General features: G+C 44.9%; 1 protein-coding gene across 1 annotated transcript in view; it reads right to left on the bottom strand.

The window, feature by feature from the left end:
- The window catches only part of Hmgxb4 (HMG-box containing 4), a 40,050-nt gene that overhangs the window by 11,904 nt on the left and 9,899 nt on the right, over positions 1-18,247 (bottom strand). The window contains exon 6 of the mRNA XM_032888114.1: positions 581-662. Within this exon, the coding sequence (XP_032744005.1) occupies positions 581-662 (82 nt within the window). The remainder of the gene's footprint in view (positions 1-580; positions 663-18,247) is intronic.

Below are 18,247 nucleotides of genomic sequence, written 5' to 3'. Positions count from 1 at the left end.
TTGACATGCATGTGCACACGCAGACAAAATAATACATAAAATTCAACAAAAAATAAGGAAGAGCTAGACACAGTGGTGCACCTTTAATCCCAGGCAGGGAAAGGCAGGTGGCTCTGTGAGCTCAAGAACAGCCTGATCTACACAGGAAGTTAGTTCTAGAATGGCCAGAGCTATATAATAGAAAACAAAACCAAACAAAATTCTAATAATAAAAATGAGGAGAGCAATTGATGGAGGTAACACACACATACACACACACATGCAATCACACAGACACACACACACACTGAGACACACACACACACACACACACACACACACACACACACACACACACACACGGTAAACTAAAGGATGTGCAGAACTCAGGAAATACATTTGTCTTTTGTTTGAGCCTCAGCTGTGGTGGCAGCCTCAGCCTTCCTGGGACTATGGGCCACTGCAGCTGGTTTCAATTTGTATTCTAATGCTATAGGGGGAAGGTGCCCAGTGATCAAATAATCAAATGCCCTGCTTCAGAGAGTAGAAAGTAAAAACAAAACAAAAAAACCAAAAACCCCAAACTCAGAAAGGTTCTTACCTATACCTGGATGGTCAGCCACAATGGTTACCCGGTATTCCTTACAGAATACCTGGTAGGCAGACATGTTCTTCTTTTTCGGCTAGTGCCACAAAGAAAATAGAAGAAGGCAAAAGTTGATTAGGACACAAGTAGTACATTTTCAACATTCTCCAGTCACAGAAGAGTTCCAGCTATGAACAGCCTCCCTGAAGAGGATAACTTAATTTTTAATCCATGTTACCTATTACTCAGGTTAATTATCAGATCTAACTTTGGAGGTAAAGACCACATGCTAAACATCTATGAATACCTTCTTTCATATGTAAAAATCCCATGTTGCATATTTCTTTAAGCATCAATTACTAACAAGATCTCCGTCCTCTTTGGAGGAGACTAATTCATGCTGGAGAATCAAAATCACATGACTTCCTTTTCTTTCTCTTTCTTTTCTATTTAGGCTTTTCAGACAGGGTTTCTCTGTTTAGTCCTGGCTGTCCTGGAACTCTGTAGATAGGGGCTTATGTCTAAGGGCTCCACCTGCCTCTGCCCCTACAGTGCTGGAATTAAAGGGGAGTGCCACCACTGCCCAGTGTTTTCAATCTAGCTTTTCTCAACAAAACACCATGGAAGGGGTTGATTTAGCTCAGTGGTAGAGCGCTTGCCTAGGGAAGGCGCAAGGCCCTGGGTTCGGTCCCCAGCTCGAAAAAAAAAGAACCAAAAAAAAAAAAAACAAAAAAACAAAAAAACAAAAAAAAAAAAAAACCATGGAAACCTGACAGAAACGCAAAACCAAATGAAAGAATAACAGGGAAACCAACCAACCAAAACCCTCTCCACTTTCTTCATGTAGAAGCTTCAAACTATGGTGATCTGCTTTGCCTTAAGGGTCAGAGTCAGACTTGTGACTAAAACGCAAGTAACAACACCCACCCCCCCAATGTCACTTCACAGAGCTGCTGGTTTAAGCAGGGAAAGCTTTCTGCCTTGCTCATCAACACTTACCTGAACTAACCGTGCACGAGTCTATCTTCACCTATTTGCACGCTAACCCCTCTCCCACCCAGATAATTTGTACAAGTCTGTACATTACCCGATCTCCCCTCCTGCATAAGCTATCTCATTACTAATTCCTCAGTATTTAGCAGAACATTAGAAAGAATATGAATACGGAAACTTTCCCCCTCATTGGGCCATACCACAGGCCTTGCAATAGGGATTCTAACCTCTAACAGTGCTGTCTAAACACAGGGCAATAGTTACTTTCCCCCTTGCCTCAAAACCACGTAGAGCTTAAGATAAAGTACCTTCATAAAATTAATCATAATTCTTGGTCAATGTCCAAAGTCATATGTTGAATTCCCGTGTTAGAGAGGACTTTATTCATTATAAATAGCAAACAAACTGGTATTTATCAAATAATTATACTGGGTAATGGTTTAGTAAAAAGAGCTTGAATCTCAGATCCTTCAGGAAGAGGATCGACTGTGGGGAACATGTGGAACTTTGCCTCTGAAGGCCCACCACCTCTTATCCAGCCGTGCTGTCTACTACAAGGCTGGTCTTGAGTAAGCACACAAAAACAGACGGCTTTCCTTACACGCTGCAATAAAAGGATTTGTACCAGAGTGGGGTGAGTCACACAAGCCCAGGACTCAGCAGACCGAGGGCACGAGGACCGTGGACCGTGCTGCTCTCCAGGACTGAGGTGCATATTTTACATATCAAAGCAGACCTGTCTTAGGTTCTCCCAACATTCCTCAGTCCCCACCTGGCATACCCTGCCCCCAACCCTGAACTTTTCAGCACAGGGTTTGGGTTGCCCTTTCCCCAGACAATCCAGACCTTTTGGGCCCTCCCTCCCTCCCCCCACAGTTGACTTCCCTGGCCTCCATCCTTGGGGCCAGTGAACTTACCCAAAAGCAGCTTCCCAATAAAACTTGCCTAAGATTGCTTGGTTTCTGACTCAGGGACAAGGGGTTGAGGTCCATATTTTATATACCAAAGCAGATCTGGCCCCCAGGTTCTCCCAGTACCCCTCATTCCCTACCTTGCATACCCTGCCCCCAACCCTGAACTTCCCAGTCCCTGGGCTGCCCATTCCCAGAGGCTCCTTCCTATAGAATCCAGACATTTTGCACCCCCCTTTTCTCTGTGCATACACCCCTTTCTCTTTTTCTCTCCCTCCCCCACCCACCTTTCCCTATGGTGACTCCCGTAGCCCCGGTCCTTGGGGCCAGTGAACTTGCTTGCCTGAGAGCAGCTTCCCCAAAACTTTGCCTTTAATATGATCGGATCTGGTTTAAATTGGTTCATTTCACCAATGGCAGATAAATAACCTATCACATATAATCTAATCTGGCTTAAACTGGCTCATTTTACCGGCACAGAAATAACCTATCAATAGGATATACATTTGACACAATAATGCAGAATTTGAAGGTCGGTGGTAGTGCATGACTTTAATGCCAGCACTGGGAGGAAGACAGAAGTTGGTGGATCACCAAGTCCAGGCCAGCCTGATTTACAGAGTGACAGCCAGGGCTACACAGAAAAACCCTGTCTTGAAACACCAAAACAACAACTGGCAGAATTTGGAGACTAACAGGAACTAAACAAACTAAGCACCAGATACACAAATGGCTTCATGTTCCTGAGTTTTAGTTTCTTTAAATAAAACGTAGACGTTTGATGTGACAGCCCACTGGAAGAGCACTGGTCTAGCATGCAAAGACATTCTGTACCATACGGTAACGCAAAGGTGGGGTCAGTCAAATGATTTCTCTAAATCAAGGCAAGTCATTTCTCATGTCACGAGTATCATTCCACAGAGAAAGCTCTGCATCTTCTGGGCTTGAACGCCAGACTGACTGTGCCCAGGTTGTCATGAAGACCAGAGCCCACAGGGAACGGTTGGCTGATGGACGCTGTCACGTTTAACAATACACAACTGCTAGGTTACTCCCCAGACTGACTACACCGACAGCTAAGGTTAACACTAAGAAACAGACCTCTAGATGCAGTTTCTAACAACTAGTTCAGAGGTGAGCACACAGATGTAATCGGTTACTTCCTCACCTAAACTCACCACTCTATGATCCAACTGTAATCACGCATTCTTGTTCCCTCTGCTCCACAAAAAGCTCATCTTAGAGAATGTTTATGTTGTTAACTCATGCTGTTATCTCTTTTGTAAACTTATAAGCTACAAGAAACCCACTCAGACCAAATAGACTCCACCCAGATAAGTACGTCTGCCTAAGGTTCCCACTTACTACCTATTCCAAAGGGGATTCCTCTGGGTTTCGAATGTACACATAAGAAAATTTTCTTTTCTCCCAAATGCAATTAATCTTATTCTCTTTTTTTTCTTTCTTTTTTTCGGAGCTGGGGACCGAACTCAGGGACTTGCGCATGCTAGGCAAGTGCTCTACCACTGAGCTAAATCCCCAACCCCTCTTATTCTCTACCTATAATAAATATATATGTGTGTTTCAGCATCTTGTCAAGTCCAGGCGCTTACTACACCCAGGACAGCTGCAGAGAAGTGACCTCCAGATGTTCAACCTCCTCACAGACGCAGACACTTCTATCGGACCTGTTCTTCCTGACCTCTCCTCAGATGGTTCCACAGACCCCGGACAACAAGGAAACAGCCAACTCTCCTTAGACTGGACAAACATCCCAGACCCACTTTTCCAGGTTCCCTAGAGACACATGGCGCCAAGACAAGCAGGAAGCAGTCAGAGATCACGACCGCCCTATTCCTGCTCCACCTTCACCTTTCTAATTTTTCTTTTTTAGTTAAACCTAAACGGGGGATGTCAGTATTCTGTCTAAGCTCCACCCCACAGTTACCTGGCAACAGCCAGGTGTGCCCGACTCACTGTAAAAGGGGCTGCTGGCCCCCTCCTCACTCTCTTGCTCTTCCCCTCTTCCCCTTTGTCCCTTCTCTCCCCATTCCCCTCCCCCTCCCCTCCACGTGCTCATGGCCGGCCTCTACTTCTCTCCTCTTCTACTCTTCTCTCTCTCTGCCCTGCTACCCTCTTAACTCCCTCGCCATGCCCCAAATAAACTATTCTATACCATCGTGTGGCTGGTCCCTGGGGGAAGGGGTGCCTCAAGCATGGACCCACTGAGGCACCCTCTTCCCCACATCTCTACAGAACATAATCCCCTTCTTTATCTTTTATAAATACAACATCCACACTTCAGCAAGTGCTCTGTGATGTTGTTTTTGTGATAGGAGGAATTCTAAGATGTCTTCCAAGGCTTTCTGGTGCGCATGTCTTATATCTGTCCTTTTGTGAACAAGGTGCTAAATAAGAAAGGTACTGGTTCCTGTCTATTGTATCACAGGGTGGAGAAGACTGTGCATACAGAATGAGATCTGAATCTTATCAATCAGAAGGAAGGTTTTCCTGCATAAGGAAGGCCTGCTTTCTCAGGTGAGCCCTTAAAACACTCTGGAGGCAGAGGCAAGCAGACCCCTGTGAGTTCCAGCCAGGCCAGTAGGAGCTACACAGTGAGACTTGGTCTCAAAACACAAAACAAAACAAAAACAAAAGAAGACAAACCTACCAACTTATTTAGGAGCTATGACAAACGGAATCAAAGTTTGTAGACAGAGGTAAGAGACCCAGAAGAAGCATCACGGTCCTCAAAGAGTATCCAATGGGCATCCCTTACCACAGTACTGACTGGCACAAGAACATTTAAGCACAGCAGAGAGCCCAGATCTACAGCAATGCATGCACTCAAATGATCTCTGCCAAAGGAACAAAGGGAACACAACAGAGAAGAGACCCTATTTAAATGGAACTAGATAGTCACAAGGTGGTGGAAAATGTCATCACTACAACAAAAAGACCTTGACACAGACTTTATACCCTTCAAGATAATTATCTCAAAATGGGCTTACATAAAATACTAAAGGGCCAGCAAGATGGCTAGGGTGGGGGTAAAGGTACTTGCTGTCAATCCTGAGGACCTGAATTTGATCTTGGAGCCCACTTGATGGGAGGAAAAAAACAATTCCTGAAAGTTATCCTCACACATACACACCTGACAAATGCAACATGTACCCCCCACCCCCAAGAACTGTAAGATAACACAGCAGAGAACCTCCATGACCTGGGATATTTTAGGTAAGATACCAAAGGTTTAAGCCCCACCAGAAAGAACTTATACGGACTTCCTTAAAATAAAAATTAATCTGGGTACGTATAGTACATGCCTGAATTCAAACTTGTGCAGCAAAGGCAGAAAGATCAGGGGTTGAAGGCCAGCCTCAGCTTTTAAAAGAGACTCACTGGTTCTGCAAATGGCACTGTTAGAAGAATGAGTCCACAGACTAGGAAAAGCACTTGCATAAGACCTACCTGATCAGGTACTGTTACCCAAATCAACAAGAAAATAATACAAACCGAGAGAAAGCTAAAAGACACCTTGCCAGGAAAGATAAGCTGACAGTACACATACACAGATGAAAAAAATTCATGTCATCAGAGAAGCACGCCTTAAACACTGAGATACCATTCAGAAAACTGGCCACACACGCTGCTCCGAGGACGTGGAAGGACAGTAGCTCTCGGTTGGTGGAGGTTTGAAATAACCTTTCCAGATCCTCTAGTAACTCTGGCCACCTACGAAGGAGGAAGCTGCGACAGAAAGAGCCAAGAACAAAGGAGATGCCTTTACAGACTGGAGGGGAGGAGGGCTCTAAACTCAGAGGGAGGGGTCTGTTTAGCATAACAGTACAGTTACTAGCTAGGAGATTCTATTGCTCCACACTGCCTGCGCCTGCCCCGCTAAAACTTTAGCTGATTAGGGAGGGTACTAGATGGATTCAAGGTGTGGCCGGATATCCACTCTAAGGACAGTAAAGTTGTCACAAACTAAATGCACTTCATTGCACAGACAGTCCTTCATGCCTCTTGGTATCTGCTCACTGGAACTGAGAACGTCTCTCCACATAAAATAAACACATGGATGTCTACAGAAGCTTGATTCTCAACTGCATAAGCTGGTGGTGAACAAACGAACTGTTGTTCAACCTGACAACAGAACACTACTTAGAGCAGAGAAGACCAGAGACAAATTAACATTTTAACCGGAAAAGGCCACCTACAAATGATACTAATTATGTGGCACTCTTAAGAAGGCAAAATATGAAGGAAAAAAAGCGTGAGGTGAACAGGTGAAGAACTGTTTTTAGGGTAGTTTAAAGTACCTTGTGATACACTACAGTAAGAGACAGCATTTTCCATACTTGTAGAATGGATACCAGTGAAAAACTACGTATACTATAGACTTGGAGAGATAAAGAAGTCTGAGTTTAGGTTCATCATGGGAACATTATTGGGTGTTGATACTGGAGGAGGCCAGGCAGGCGTGTGTGAGACAGAGACGGGGAATATATGAAAAATGCCTGTATTTTTTTTTCTCACTCTTCTGTGACCTAAAAAAAAAAAAAAAAATTAGGCCTTAGCAGGCCTGGAACTTAATCCACCTGTCTCTGCCTCCAGAGGGCTGGTGTACCACCATGCTTTGCTTAAAACTTTAAAAATTTTGCTCTGTGAAAATAGTTGAAAAGTTTCCTTCCAGGTGTGGTGCAAGCACAAGTATTGCTAGTTCAAGGCCAGCCTAAGCCACATAGGAAACTATCAAAGAAACTAAGAGTAAAACAAAAACAATAAAACAAACAAACAAAAAACCCCACAAAACCATGGCAAAATATCAGATGTAAAAGAATAACATTAATGGGCTGGAGAGATGGCTCAGAGGTTAAGAGCACTGACTGCTCTTCCAGAGGTCCTGAGTTCAAATCCCACCAACCACTTGGTGGCTCACAACCATCTGTAATGAGATCTGATGCCGTCTTCTGGTGTGTCTGAAGACAGCTACAGTGTACTTATATATAATGAATAAATCTTTAAAAAAAAAACATTACAATGGGATGTCAGAGGGAAAATAGATGTTCTATGGATTCTACAGCTACAGGAAACTGAATGCCAACAAGTGGAGTAAGCCTCAGATGAGATGCCATCAGCTGACCATGACTATAGTCTTGTGAGGTCCAACATACAGGACCAGGAGCAGCTACTCAGGCCTGCACTCTACAGAACTGGGTGCCAACTCATGGCTGCTGTTCTAAGCCACCACGTTATGATGCAGAAGTCATTGACTAGTTCTCTTCATTCCCTACATACATTTAAAATAGAAGCTGTGGCATCCTGGCAGCTAACACAAACTGTTCTAAAGGGAGAAACTGTGGTAGGAGAGGGCTGAGGGACAAACAGAGAAGCCCCAGATTTAGAAAATTCATTTAAATAATAAAGGTCCCTTGGGAGGTGTTACAGTCCTCAGAGTTTGGGAGACAAAGGCAGGCAGTTTTAATTCAGTGAGTCCCAGGCCAGCCCAGGCGGTCTCAAAAGCACATACATAAGCACACCTGGGAGCCCACACGTTCCTCTGACCCGGGAAGCAGGTAGGACGACTATACATCTTCCCGTCCCTCAGGCTCTTCACAACCAGGCCCAGTCTCACTTTCAGCTCTCCAGGAGTCCACCATTGCAGTCCCTGCCCCCCATTGCTAGTAGATCCCACAGACCAACGCCCCAGCCTCCCTTTTCCCTCTCATTGTTTTATTCCAGCCCCGCTCTGACCAGGGACACTGAGGGAACACACAGCTTTCCTCCTTTCTGTAGATGCCCCCTCCCTCCCTGATTCCTAAACTCAGCTCCCAGTAGCCAGAATGTTTTAGATGGACACGCCCAGTGGCCACCTATCAGGACCCTAGGGAATTTCCTACAAAGGCTATTCACAGCCACTACACTTTCTCAAGAACCAGAGAGGGGTTGGGGATTTAGCTCAGTGGTAGAGCGCTTGCCACTGGGTTCGGTCCCCAGCTCCGGAAAAAAAAAAAAAAAAAAAAAAAAAAAAAGAACCAGAGAGGAAACCAAGGAACACTCTCCACCCAATACAAGACTAGACATCAGCACCTAGAATTACAATTTTCCCAAACCCAGATGACCGGATACCAGCATAAAAACACAGTTACAGTCAGGACTATTTAAATCATCAAAATCAGAAATAAAAAAGAAGGACATATAGCCCACAGTGAAATAGGAGTAGTCATTAAAAGCCTCCCAACTGCTGATTGTGGTGATCTTTAATCCCAGCACTTGGGAGGCAAAAGTAGGCCTCTTTGATTACAAGACCAGTCTGGTCTATAAAGCAAGTCCCAGGACAGCCTGGGCTGTTACACTGAGAAACTCTTTTTCAAAAAACAAAATAAAACAATTTTCCCAATCAAAAAAGCCCAGGGTCAGATGGTTTTAGTCAATATAAAACAAATTGGAAATTTTATATAAACAAATTGGAAAGACAAAAGCCCTATGATCATATCACAGATGTAGAGAAGGCCTTTAACAACACCCAACCTGATAAAAATCCTGGAGAGATTAGGGATACAGGGAATGTGCCTTAATATAATAAAGGCAATTTACTGTAAGTCTACAACCAACATTAACTGAAGTGGAGAAAAACTCAAAGCAATTCCACTAAAATCAGGAACAAGACAAGGCTGTCCACTTTCTCCAAACCTATTCAATAGAGTACTTAAAAGATTTAGCTAAAGCAATGAGACAACCTAAGAATATCAAAGGGAAACATAGTGGAAAGGAAAGAGTTAAAGTATCTTTATTAGCAGATGATATGGTAGTATACATAAGTGACCCTAAAAATCTCACTAGGGATCTCTTAGAGATGATTAAAAAAAAAATTCAGCAATGTGGCTGGATACAAGATTAACTAAAACAATTACTAATCCTGCTAATACAGAGTAGTACAAATGGCAATGGACTGAGAAAGAAACCAGGGAAGCAACGCCTTTCACAATAGCCACAAATCACATAAAATATCTTGGGGTAGCTCTAACCATGCGAGTGAAAGACTTGTTGTATGATGAATCTTCAGTCTTTGAAGAAAAAAATGAAGATATCAAAAGAAGGAAAGATCTCCCATACTCATTTGTTGACAGGACTAATACAGCAAAACTGGCCATGCTACCAAAAGCAACCTACACATTCAATGCAATCCCCATCAAATTACAACACGATTCTTCACAGGGCTTGAAAGGCCAATTCTCATTCTCATTCTCTGTCTCTGTCTCTGTCTCTGTCCCTGTCCCTGCCCCTGTCCCTGTCCCTCTCTCTCTCACATAAACACATACAGACACAGACACAGACAGACACACACACACCCAGAACACAGAATAGGCAAACAATACTGACTAATAAAAAAAACTGGGAGGCATCACTATGATAAAAAAAATCGTCACAATGGAATCAAATTGTATAAAGACCCCTACATTAATCCTTGGATACCTGATTTCTGATAGAGTTCAGAAATACAAACTGGAAAAAAAAATAGCATCTTCAACAAATAATGCTGGTTAAACTGGCAGCTGCATGTAGAAGAATCCAAACAGATCTATACTTATCACTCTTCACAAGATTCCAAATCCACCAAAGACCTCAACACAAAACCAGGGAGACTGAACCTGAGAAGAGCAAGTGAGGATAGCCTTGTACGCACTGGTAATGAAGAGGGCTTTGTGCACAGAAAGCACAAACACTAAGGTCAGCAATGAGTAAGTGGGACCTCATGAGGCTGAGAAGCTCCTATATGGGAAAGGATACCATCATTCTGACAGAGAGGCAGCATCCAGAATGGGAAAAGATTTTCATCAACTACACATCCAATAGAAAGCAAATATCCAAAATACATAAAGAACTAAAACACAAATCAAGAAAACAAATAACCCAATTAAAAAATGGAATACAGATCTAAATAAGAATTCACAAACGCAGGGGTTGGGGATTTAGCTCAGTGGTGAGCACTTGCCTGTAAGCACAAGGCCCTGTTCGGTCCTCAGCTCCAAAAAAAAAAAAAAAAAAAAAAAAGAATTCACAAATGGTAGAAAAACACTTAAAAGAAATGTTCAACCAACATCCTTAGCCATCAGACATGGCTAGTGGGAGCACAAACTTGTACAGCCACTGTGGAAATGCGTGCTCGCGGCTTTAGGAAGATGGGAAGAGATCCACGTCAAGGTTCAGCAATACACACACAGGACACGTCATCCTACCACAGAGGCACTTGCTCAACTATGTTCACTGCTGATAGCCAGAAACTGGAAACAATCTAGACGTCCCTCGACAAAAAAGAACCAATAAAGAAAATGTGGTACAGTGGAGCATTACTCGGCCATTGAAGAAAATGGCATCATGAAATTCACAGGTAAAGGGATGGAAATCGAGAAAACAAATCATTTTTTTTTTTTTTTTTAAGAATTGTTTATTTTATGTATGTGAGTACACTGTAGCTGTCCTCAGACACACCAGAAGAGGGCATCGGATCTCATTACAGATGGTTGTGAGCCACCATGTGGTTGCTGGGAACTGAACTCAGGACCTCTGGAAGAGCAGTCAGTGCTCTAACCACTGAGCAATCTCTCCAGCCCAAAACAAACCATCCTGAGCGAGGAAATCCAGACCCACAAAGACAAATAAGGTAATGTATTCACTTGCATGTGCTATGATAACCAAGCTACCACTCAGGTTAGGGAGCTGAGGTATAGACAGAATGATTAGGAAAGGGAAATAAAATAAACAGTTATGGATGGAAGGATGGGGGCTGTAATGAGAGGCTTAGGTGGGGAGGATGAAAGAAAGAGGGGGATGAGGGACGGAATACAGAGGGAGACATCTAAAATCAGGGCAATTTGAGTGGTATGATGGAAGCCTAATACAGTAGAAGCTTCCCAACACACACGCACGTGCGGGCGCGCGCGCGCACGCACGCGCGCACACACACACACACACACACACAGAGACACACGAAAACAAACAAAAAACCCTGATCTACATGAAACTGCCAATAATGGGAAAACAGAGTCCCAACTTGCCATCTCATTACCAAATGAAGCTGTTGGTCAAAGGGGTCAAAGGAAACCCCAAACAACCCAGCTGTTACTGAGACTGTAGGCTGCTCTCCACAGACTGACAGGGCCCCTCTGTCACTGAGACTGTAGGCTGCTCTCCACAGACTGACAGGGCCCCTCTGTCACTGAGACTGTAGGCTGCTCTCCACAGACTGACAGGGCCCCTCTGTCACTGAGACTGTAGGCTGCTCTCCACAGACTGACAGGGCCCCTCTGTCACTGAGACTGTAGGCTGCTCTCTACAGACTGACAGGGCCCCTCTGTCACTGAGACTGTAGGCTGCTCTCCACAGACTGACAGGGCCCCTCTGTCACTGAGACTGTAGGCTGCTCTCCACAGACTGACAGGGCCCACTGCTGAGTACGACACACGCATAGCTCATTGAACATGAAGGTGAACTGGGGCCCACAGGGAGCCTTCAACCATACACTCTAGTGTCTTTGATACAGGAAGGTATTGTGGATGGTCGACCCATGCACAGACCCTCTGACATACAGTGGTGCCCCGCCTGCAAGGGGCTAAGGCGACAGTGGCGTGAAGCTTGTGAGAGTAACCAACCGATATCTGATCCCATGAGGCTGAACCCATACTTGACACTGGTTGGGAGACCAAGGACCAGAAGCCAGATAGCCCAGGGGCCTAGGGTAAACTAAATGATGCTGGTCTAAAAAAAGGAAGGTGGCTTCATGACCTTCTGCTGTACTCATAGATCAGTGCCTTGCCCAGCCTTCACCAGAGACGCTTCCTCCTGGACCAGATGGGGACAAACAGAGACCCACAGCCAGACACCACAGAGAATGAGAGGTCTCGGAACACTCAGTCCTAAGTGAGATCCCTATCTAATCCCTCCCCTCAGGGTTCAGGGAACCCCTTGGAAGAGGAAGCAGAAAGAGCTTAGGAGCCAAGGGGAATGGAGAACCATGAGAGTAAGGCCTTCTAAATCAACCTGATCGAAGCTCATGAGTTCACAGACTGAGGCAGCATGCAGAGGATCTACACAGAGCTGGACCAGGACCTCAGCAGACTAGGGTTTCCAGGTTAGTTTTTAAACGGAGTTCCTGAGCATGTGAATGAGTGGGTCTCTGGTTCTTATGCCTTCTCTTGGGCTATTTTCCTTCTGTCTTGTAAAACTGTAATGTAGTATTTTCCCCTTATTCTATTTTACTTTGTTATATTTTATTATTATGTCTTAGAAGCCTGCTTTTTTCCTAATGAGAAAAAGGAAGTGGATCTGGATGGGGGAGGGGGAAGGAACTGGGAGGAACAGATGGAGGGAACACATAATGAGGATATGTTATGTGAAAGAAATATCTTCAATAAAAAGAAAAAAAGGAGCAAGCAAGCACACAAAAAGTAAATAATAAAGGTCTGGGCTAGCAAAAGAGCTCAGCAGTTTAAGGCACCTGCCACCAAGCCTGACGACCTAGTTCAGTCTCTGGTGCCCATGCTGTAACAGAGAGAGCCGTGTGCGGTTTGTGACACTACATGATGCACATGTAGTAGCATGTAAACCAAAAAAATACTAAGTAACCAACCGAGAGTAAAGGTCCCATATCTAGCATCTTTATTTACTCAGCAACAGGTTGATTACCCTGAATTAGGAAACGCTTCATTTTGTTTCAAATTATGTGTGCCTGTGTGCATGCATGCGTGCGTGCGTGTGTCTGTATGTGGTGTGTGTGTATATGTCTCTGTGTGTATGTGTGTGTGTGCATGTGTGTCTCTGTGTATGCATGTGTGTATGCATGTGTGTGTGTCTGTATGTGTGTATTCAAGCAAGCATATGTACAACTGCATGTGTGCACGGGAAGCCCTGTGGGGGATAGAAGTGTCTGAGCCCTGGCGTTGGAGTCACAGGCACTTCTGGGACCTGAAATCAAGTCCTCTGCAGAGTAGTGATTGTTTTACCTGCTGAGCGTCTCTCTAGCCTCGTTCCTAAAGGGATCTTAACTAAGACCCTTCTTTCCACATGCTCTTACAGGGACCAGGACAGAACAGCACCCCCCCACACACATCCAGCTGTATCACTACACTTACACACATGATAACATGATATATGGGATTGGGGGGAAACGTCTCATGACACCTCACCTGTCACTCATTCTACCCTAAGAATCTATCCCCTTGAGTAAGTGTGACAGGGGAGTTACGTCATAAATCTGCCTTTCCTAGATATCTCTATGTCTCTCTCACTATCAAAGTAGCATTCTGATGTTCGGTTAAAAAGACGATATAAGAACCCTTTTTAAAAAATACAATTATGGGGTGTGGGGCTGCTCGGCCAGAGGACCCCATTAGGTTCCTGCATGGAAGCTCACAACCATCTGTGACTTCAGTCCCAGGGCATCTGATACCCTCTTCTGGCCCCTAAGACAGCAGGGGTCCCAGTGGTGCATCTGCATGGCAGGAAACTACCCAGATGATAGTTTGTGAGGGGCGCAGCCTCTGTGCTGTTTAAGGCATATTAAATATAAGGCTGTGTGTGTGTGTGTGTGTGGGCGTGTGTATGCGTGTGTGTGTATGAGTGTGTATGTGCGTGTGCATGTGCGTGTGTGTATGTATGTGGGCGTGGGCGTGGGCGTGCGTGCGTGTGCGCATGTGTGTGTGAGTGTGTGTGTTTTGGGAACTGGAACGTTAGGCGGCGGTGAGGAATAAGCATCACCAACGGCAGAGCGACATAAATAAACGTTAATAATTAATCCAACAACTAGAAAGGAAAGACTTAAAATCGTTTTGTACTTATTTAAGCTTTGCTCAACTGAGGTAAATTTTATGCTGAAAGAAAGAGACTGAGAGCCAGAGTACTAGACTAGGGGCCAGTAGTGTAGCCCATGAACACAGGAAAGCAGGGGCCACACAGGAATCTGATACTTGTCTGATCTCACTTAACTAAGACCCAAATTGACTGAAGGGAAAGGAAGACTACAGGTTAGTTAGGTCTTCACACTAACTCTCTCTAAACCCGACACCGGGGAGAGCTGACACTGTCTTCCTCCTCTCTGTCCTTGGCATCTGGAAAGTGCCCGACTCTATACAGTGTGGACGTATCTGAATGTATCGATTGGACTCAATGGACAGCAGCGTCTCAGCAGTGTGTGGAAGAGGCCAGAGAGTGCACCGAGCACTACTGTCCCACAGGAGTCTCTCCATACTTCTGTGAGTGAAGAGACTGGGTGCCAGGTCTATGAAGGAATAGGAGAGGGTCCTAGGGCCTCTCCTATTCCTTCTGCTGACCATGACTCTGATGTACTCCTGTGACTTTCTGGAAATGTTTATAATGCCTACATTTTTGCTTCTCATTCCCCCTACCACCTTTTCATTTCCCTTACCCCCAACAACCCACGGCACCTCGGTTCCCTCTGAAGCAATGTATTAGATACACAAAAGCAGTCCCCTGGGAGCAAGATTGCTCAACAGGTCTGACAACTGGAGTTCCATACCCATGGTGGAAGGAAAGAACCAGCTCCTGAAAGCTGTACTTTGACCTACACATGTGTGCCGAGGCACATGCACTTTCACACATGTGTGTTACACATGATCTTTCAAAGTCTCTGTGCTTAATCTAATGTGTGAAATGAGTGTCGAAAGCTTTAAAAGCTGTTTTCATGTAGACTTTAGTTTTTGAAACTCTTTATACTTTGATTCTTAAATTAGACAATGTTACACTTGTCAACAGAACATGTGTAACACCAGGATGCTCAACTGCCCCCCACTGAGGGTTTGGTTACACAGCTCACTATGGCCTCAAACTTGTGCTCTTCTTGCTTCAGACTAAATACTAGGATAACAGACATGTGCTATCACGATTAGCCCTGATATTTCATTTTCTTGAATTTATAAAATACTTTTAGCTTTGTCAAAAATGAACTATGGGAAAGGGATAGTGGTGCTTGCCCGTAATCTCAGCACTTTGAACGTTGAGGTAGGAGGATCATAAGTTCAAAGACAGATTGGGCTATATATTAAAACCCCCCAAAGATTGGGGTGTATGTTAGTGGTAGAGCATTTGTCCGAAATGCACAAGGCCTTAAACAGGTTTTGCTCCCCAGCACAGGAAAATGAACGTGGTGCTCAGTGGGCATGCATAAAGCTTTGTGTGTCTGTGCAAAGTTAGAAGCACGGACAGAGATGGGATCTGGGCTGAAGTCTGGCTCCACACTACTTCCTACTTTTGTCAAATGAGGTACTGATCAATTATGATTGATGACTAATAGATAAAATGCCTTGGAAAGACTGACACAGGCAAGAACTCAACAGATACTAATTCTTACCATTTATTCTTCTTACTCAGCCTTGGTTTAGCCAAAGGGAGAACTTACACAGCACTGTCCTAGGTCTAACTGTATCATAGTGTTGACTTTCTCAGTAAACCAGTAAGCAATGCCTAAGCATGTGGTAACACACACACACACACACACACACACACACACACACACGCACACACGCACACACACGTGCACACGCACATGCACACGCACACAAATAACTATAATAAAAGTTTTTAAAAGGAAGACGTCTATCCCAATGGGATTAACTTTCGGTAGAAATCGAGATATCATTATACAATTTCTCTATTTCACAGAGAGCAGGTCTCAGTCAGCTGTGAGCCCCCCCCCCTCCTTCTGGCGTACTAACTAGTACTAACCAGGCCCATGGCACCCCCTCTTTCCCATTCACACATTCTACTGACTAGTCTCCCAGATTCTGGGTTACACAGATCACTCCCCGACTAGGTCATGATTTTAACAACTAGCATTTATTGAAAGCTACCTAAAGTGAAAACAAAATTCCCAAAGGTTCCTAGTTTTCAGCGTCTTAAGTGTTTTTCACAGTGCTAGGGACTGAACCTAAAGTTTTGGGAATGAGACACGTGGCACTTGTTTTGATTTTTTTTTTTAACATCACGGCAATCCCAGAAAACCCCATCTTTCTACAGACAGTTGTCAGGAGTGGCTGCTCCCCTTGAAAACATCTAAAACATGCAACAGTGGCTGGGCCAGGCCCTATGAGTTTACATGCATTTAATCCTCAACCGCCCTAAGCTGAATACTGATTTACCCTGGGCAAGATGTAGAAGTTGTCTAACATCACAGAGCTCCTGTTAAATAAGATTTTTAAATTACATTTATCTCTTTGTTGGGGGGAGCGCACATGTCCTGCTGTGCATGTGGAAGTCGGAAGACAACCTGTGTGCCAGTTCTCTCCTCTCCTACACGGGACCTTCACGGGGAGCTCAGGTTGGCAGGTTCCTCCACAGGCACCAAACCAGCCGGGCCGTCGCAGGCTCCATCCCACTTCTAAAGGGCGGGACTCACACGCAGTGGTCTGGCTTCTCAACTGGCTTTCTCAGAAATCTCAACGGAAGTCACCATCTGCCGAAACGGCCACTCTCCTCATCTTTATGTTTGCTCTACTCCATCACAGAATCTAGGGTGAGGTGGACCGCTGAAGTTTTAGCACTCCTCCGAGGTGCCTGTGCGGTCAGCATCCACCTTCAGACCGAGGGAGCATGCCCAAAAACGCGAAACGCTCTTCCTATTTCCGGATGATCCGTTCCCTAGACTTTTTATTAAATGTGTATGTACATGTGCAGTTACAAAAAAATCACCAGAAGACGTCAGAACACCCAGTGCTGGAGTTATAGGCAGTGGTGAGCCAAAGTGAATGCTGGGAGCCAAATTCAAGTTCTCTGCAAGAGAATCCAAGTGAGCTAAACAAACAGCTGAGCCATCTCCAGCCTCCTTCCTGACTTAATAAAAACCAAAGCCAAGACATTTACTTATGAGTGAGTGTGTGTGTGTGTGTGTGTGTGTGTGCGTGCGTGCACGCGCGCGCGCGTGCATGAGAGTGTCACAGTGGAGAGGTCATAGCACAACGTGTGGGAGTCAGTTCTCTCCTACCGTGTGGACCCAGATAGCAAACTCAGGTCGTTAGGCTTGGTGGCAAGTGCCCTTTCTGACTCTCTGAGCCATTCTGTCCCAATAGTTCTTTTTTATGTAAAGACTCAGGAAAAGGTTCACTCTGCACTTCACAGGGAACTACTGTCTGCCTAGGTTAGGTGACGAAGCATCACATGTGCATATGAAGATTCAGACAAGACTCTCACCTCACACCTCAGCTGCTTCCAGCTTCGGCCTGATACATCTACCTTTCCTTCAGTCTCCCGACTCTCCCTCCCTTTCTCCCAGGGTTCTGTCCCTGTCCTCTGCACTACTGCGATCCTAGCCTGCTGGTGGTCTGTTGGACTCTACTTGTCCCCGTTAGCTCTGTCATTTCATTTTCAAATTGCCAGAGGGAAGCACACCAAAATGCGCCTTAGGAACCATCGTTAACTGCCTTAGTTTTCGGGTTAGGGATTTAGCTCAGTGGTAGAGCGCTTGCCTAGCAAGCGCAAGGCCCTGGGTTCGGTCCCCAGCTCAAAAAAAAAAAAAAAAAAAAAACACCAAAAACAAAAACAAAAAAACCTTAGTTTTCATTTAAGAGGTTCTCTATGATCTGACCCTATTCTACCTTCCCAATACTATTTCATCTGTGCACCCACTCATCTGACATGCTGACGGAAGACAGTCACCAAAAAGGGCTGTCAGGTTAACACAGAGAAGAGGGAAATGTAAAAGTCAACCCTAAGGCTAAGAGTGGGACAGTGCGGCCAGGGAACTCTGTAGAATGAGGTAATGTCT

The sequence above is a fragment of the Rattus rattus genome, chromosome 17 (assembly GCF_011064425.1).
Source record: "Rattus rattus isolate New Zealand chromosome 17, Rrattus_CSIRO_v1, whole genome shotgun sequence".
Taxonomy (NCBI): Eukaryota; Metazoa; Chordata; class Mammalia; order Rodentia; family Muridae; genus Rattus; species Rattus rattus.
The sequence above is the reverse complement of the archived record's forward strand: the minus strand, read 5'-3'. Positions and strand labels throughout refer to the sequence as shown.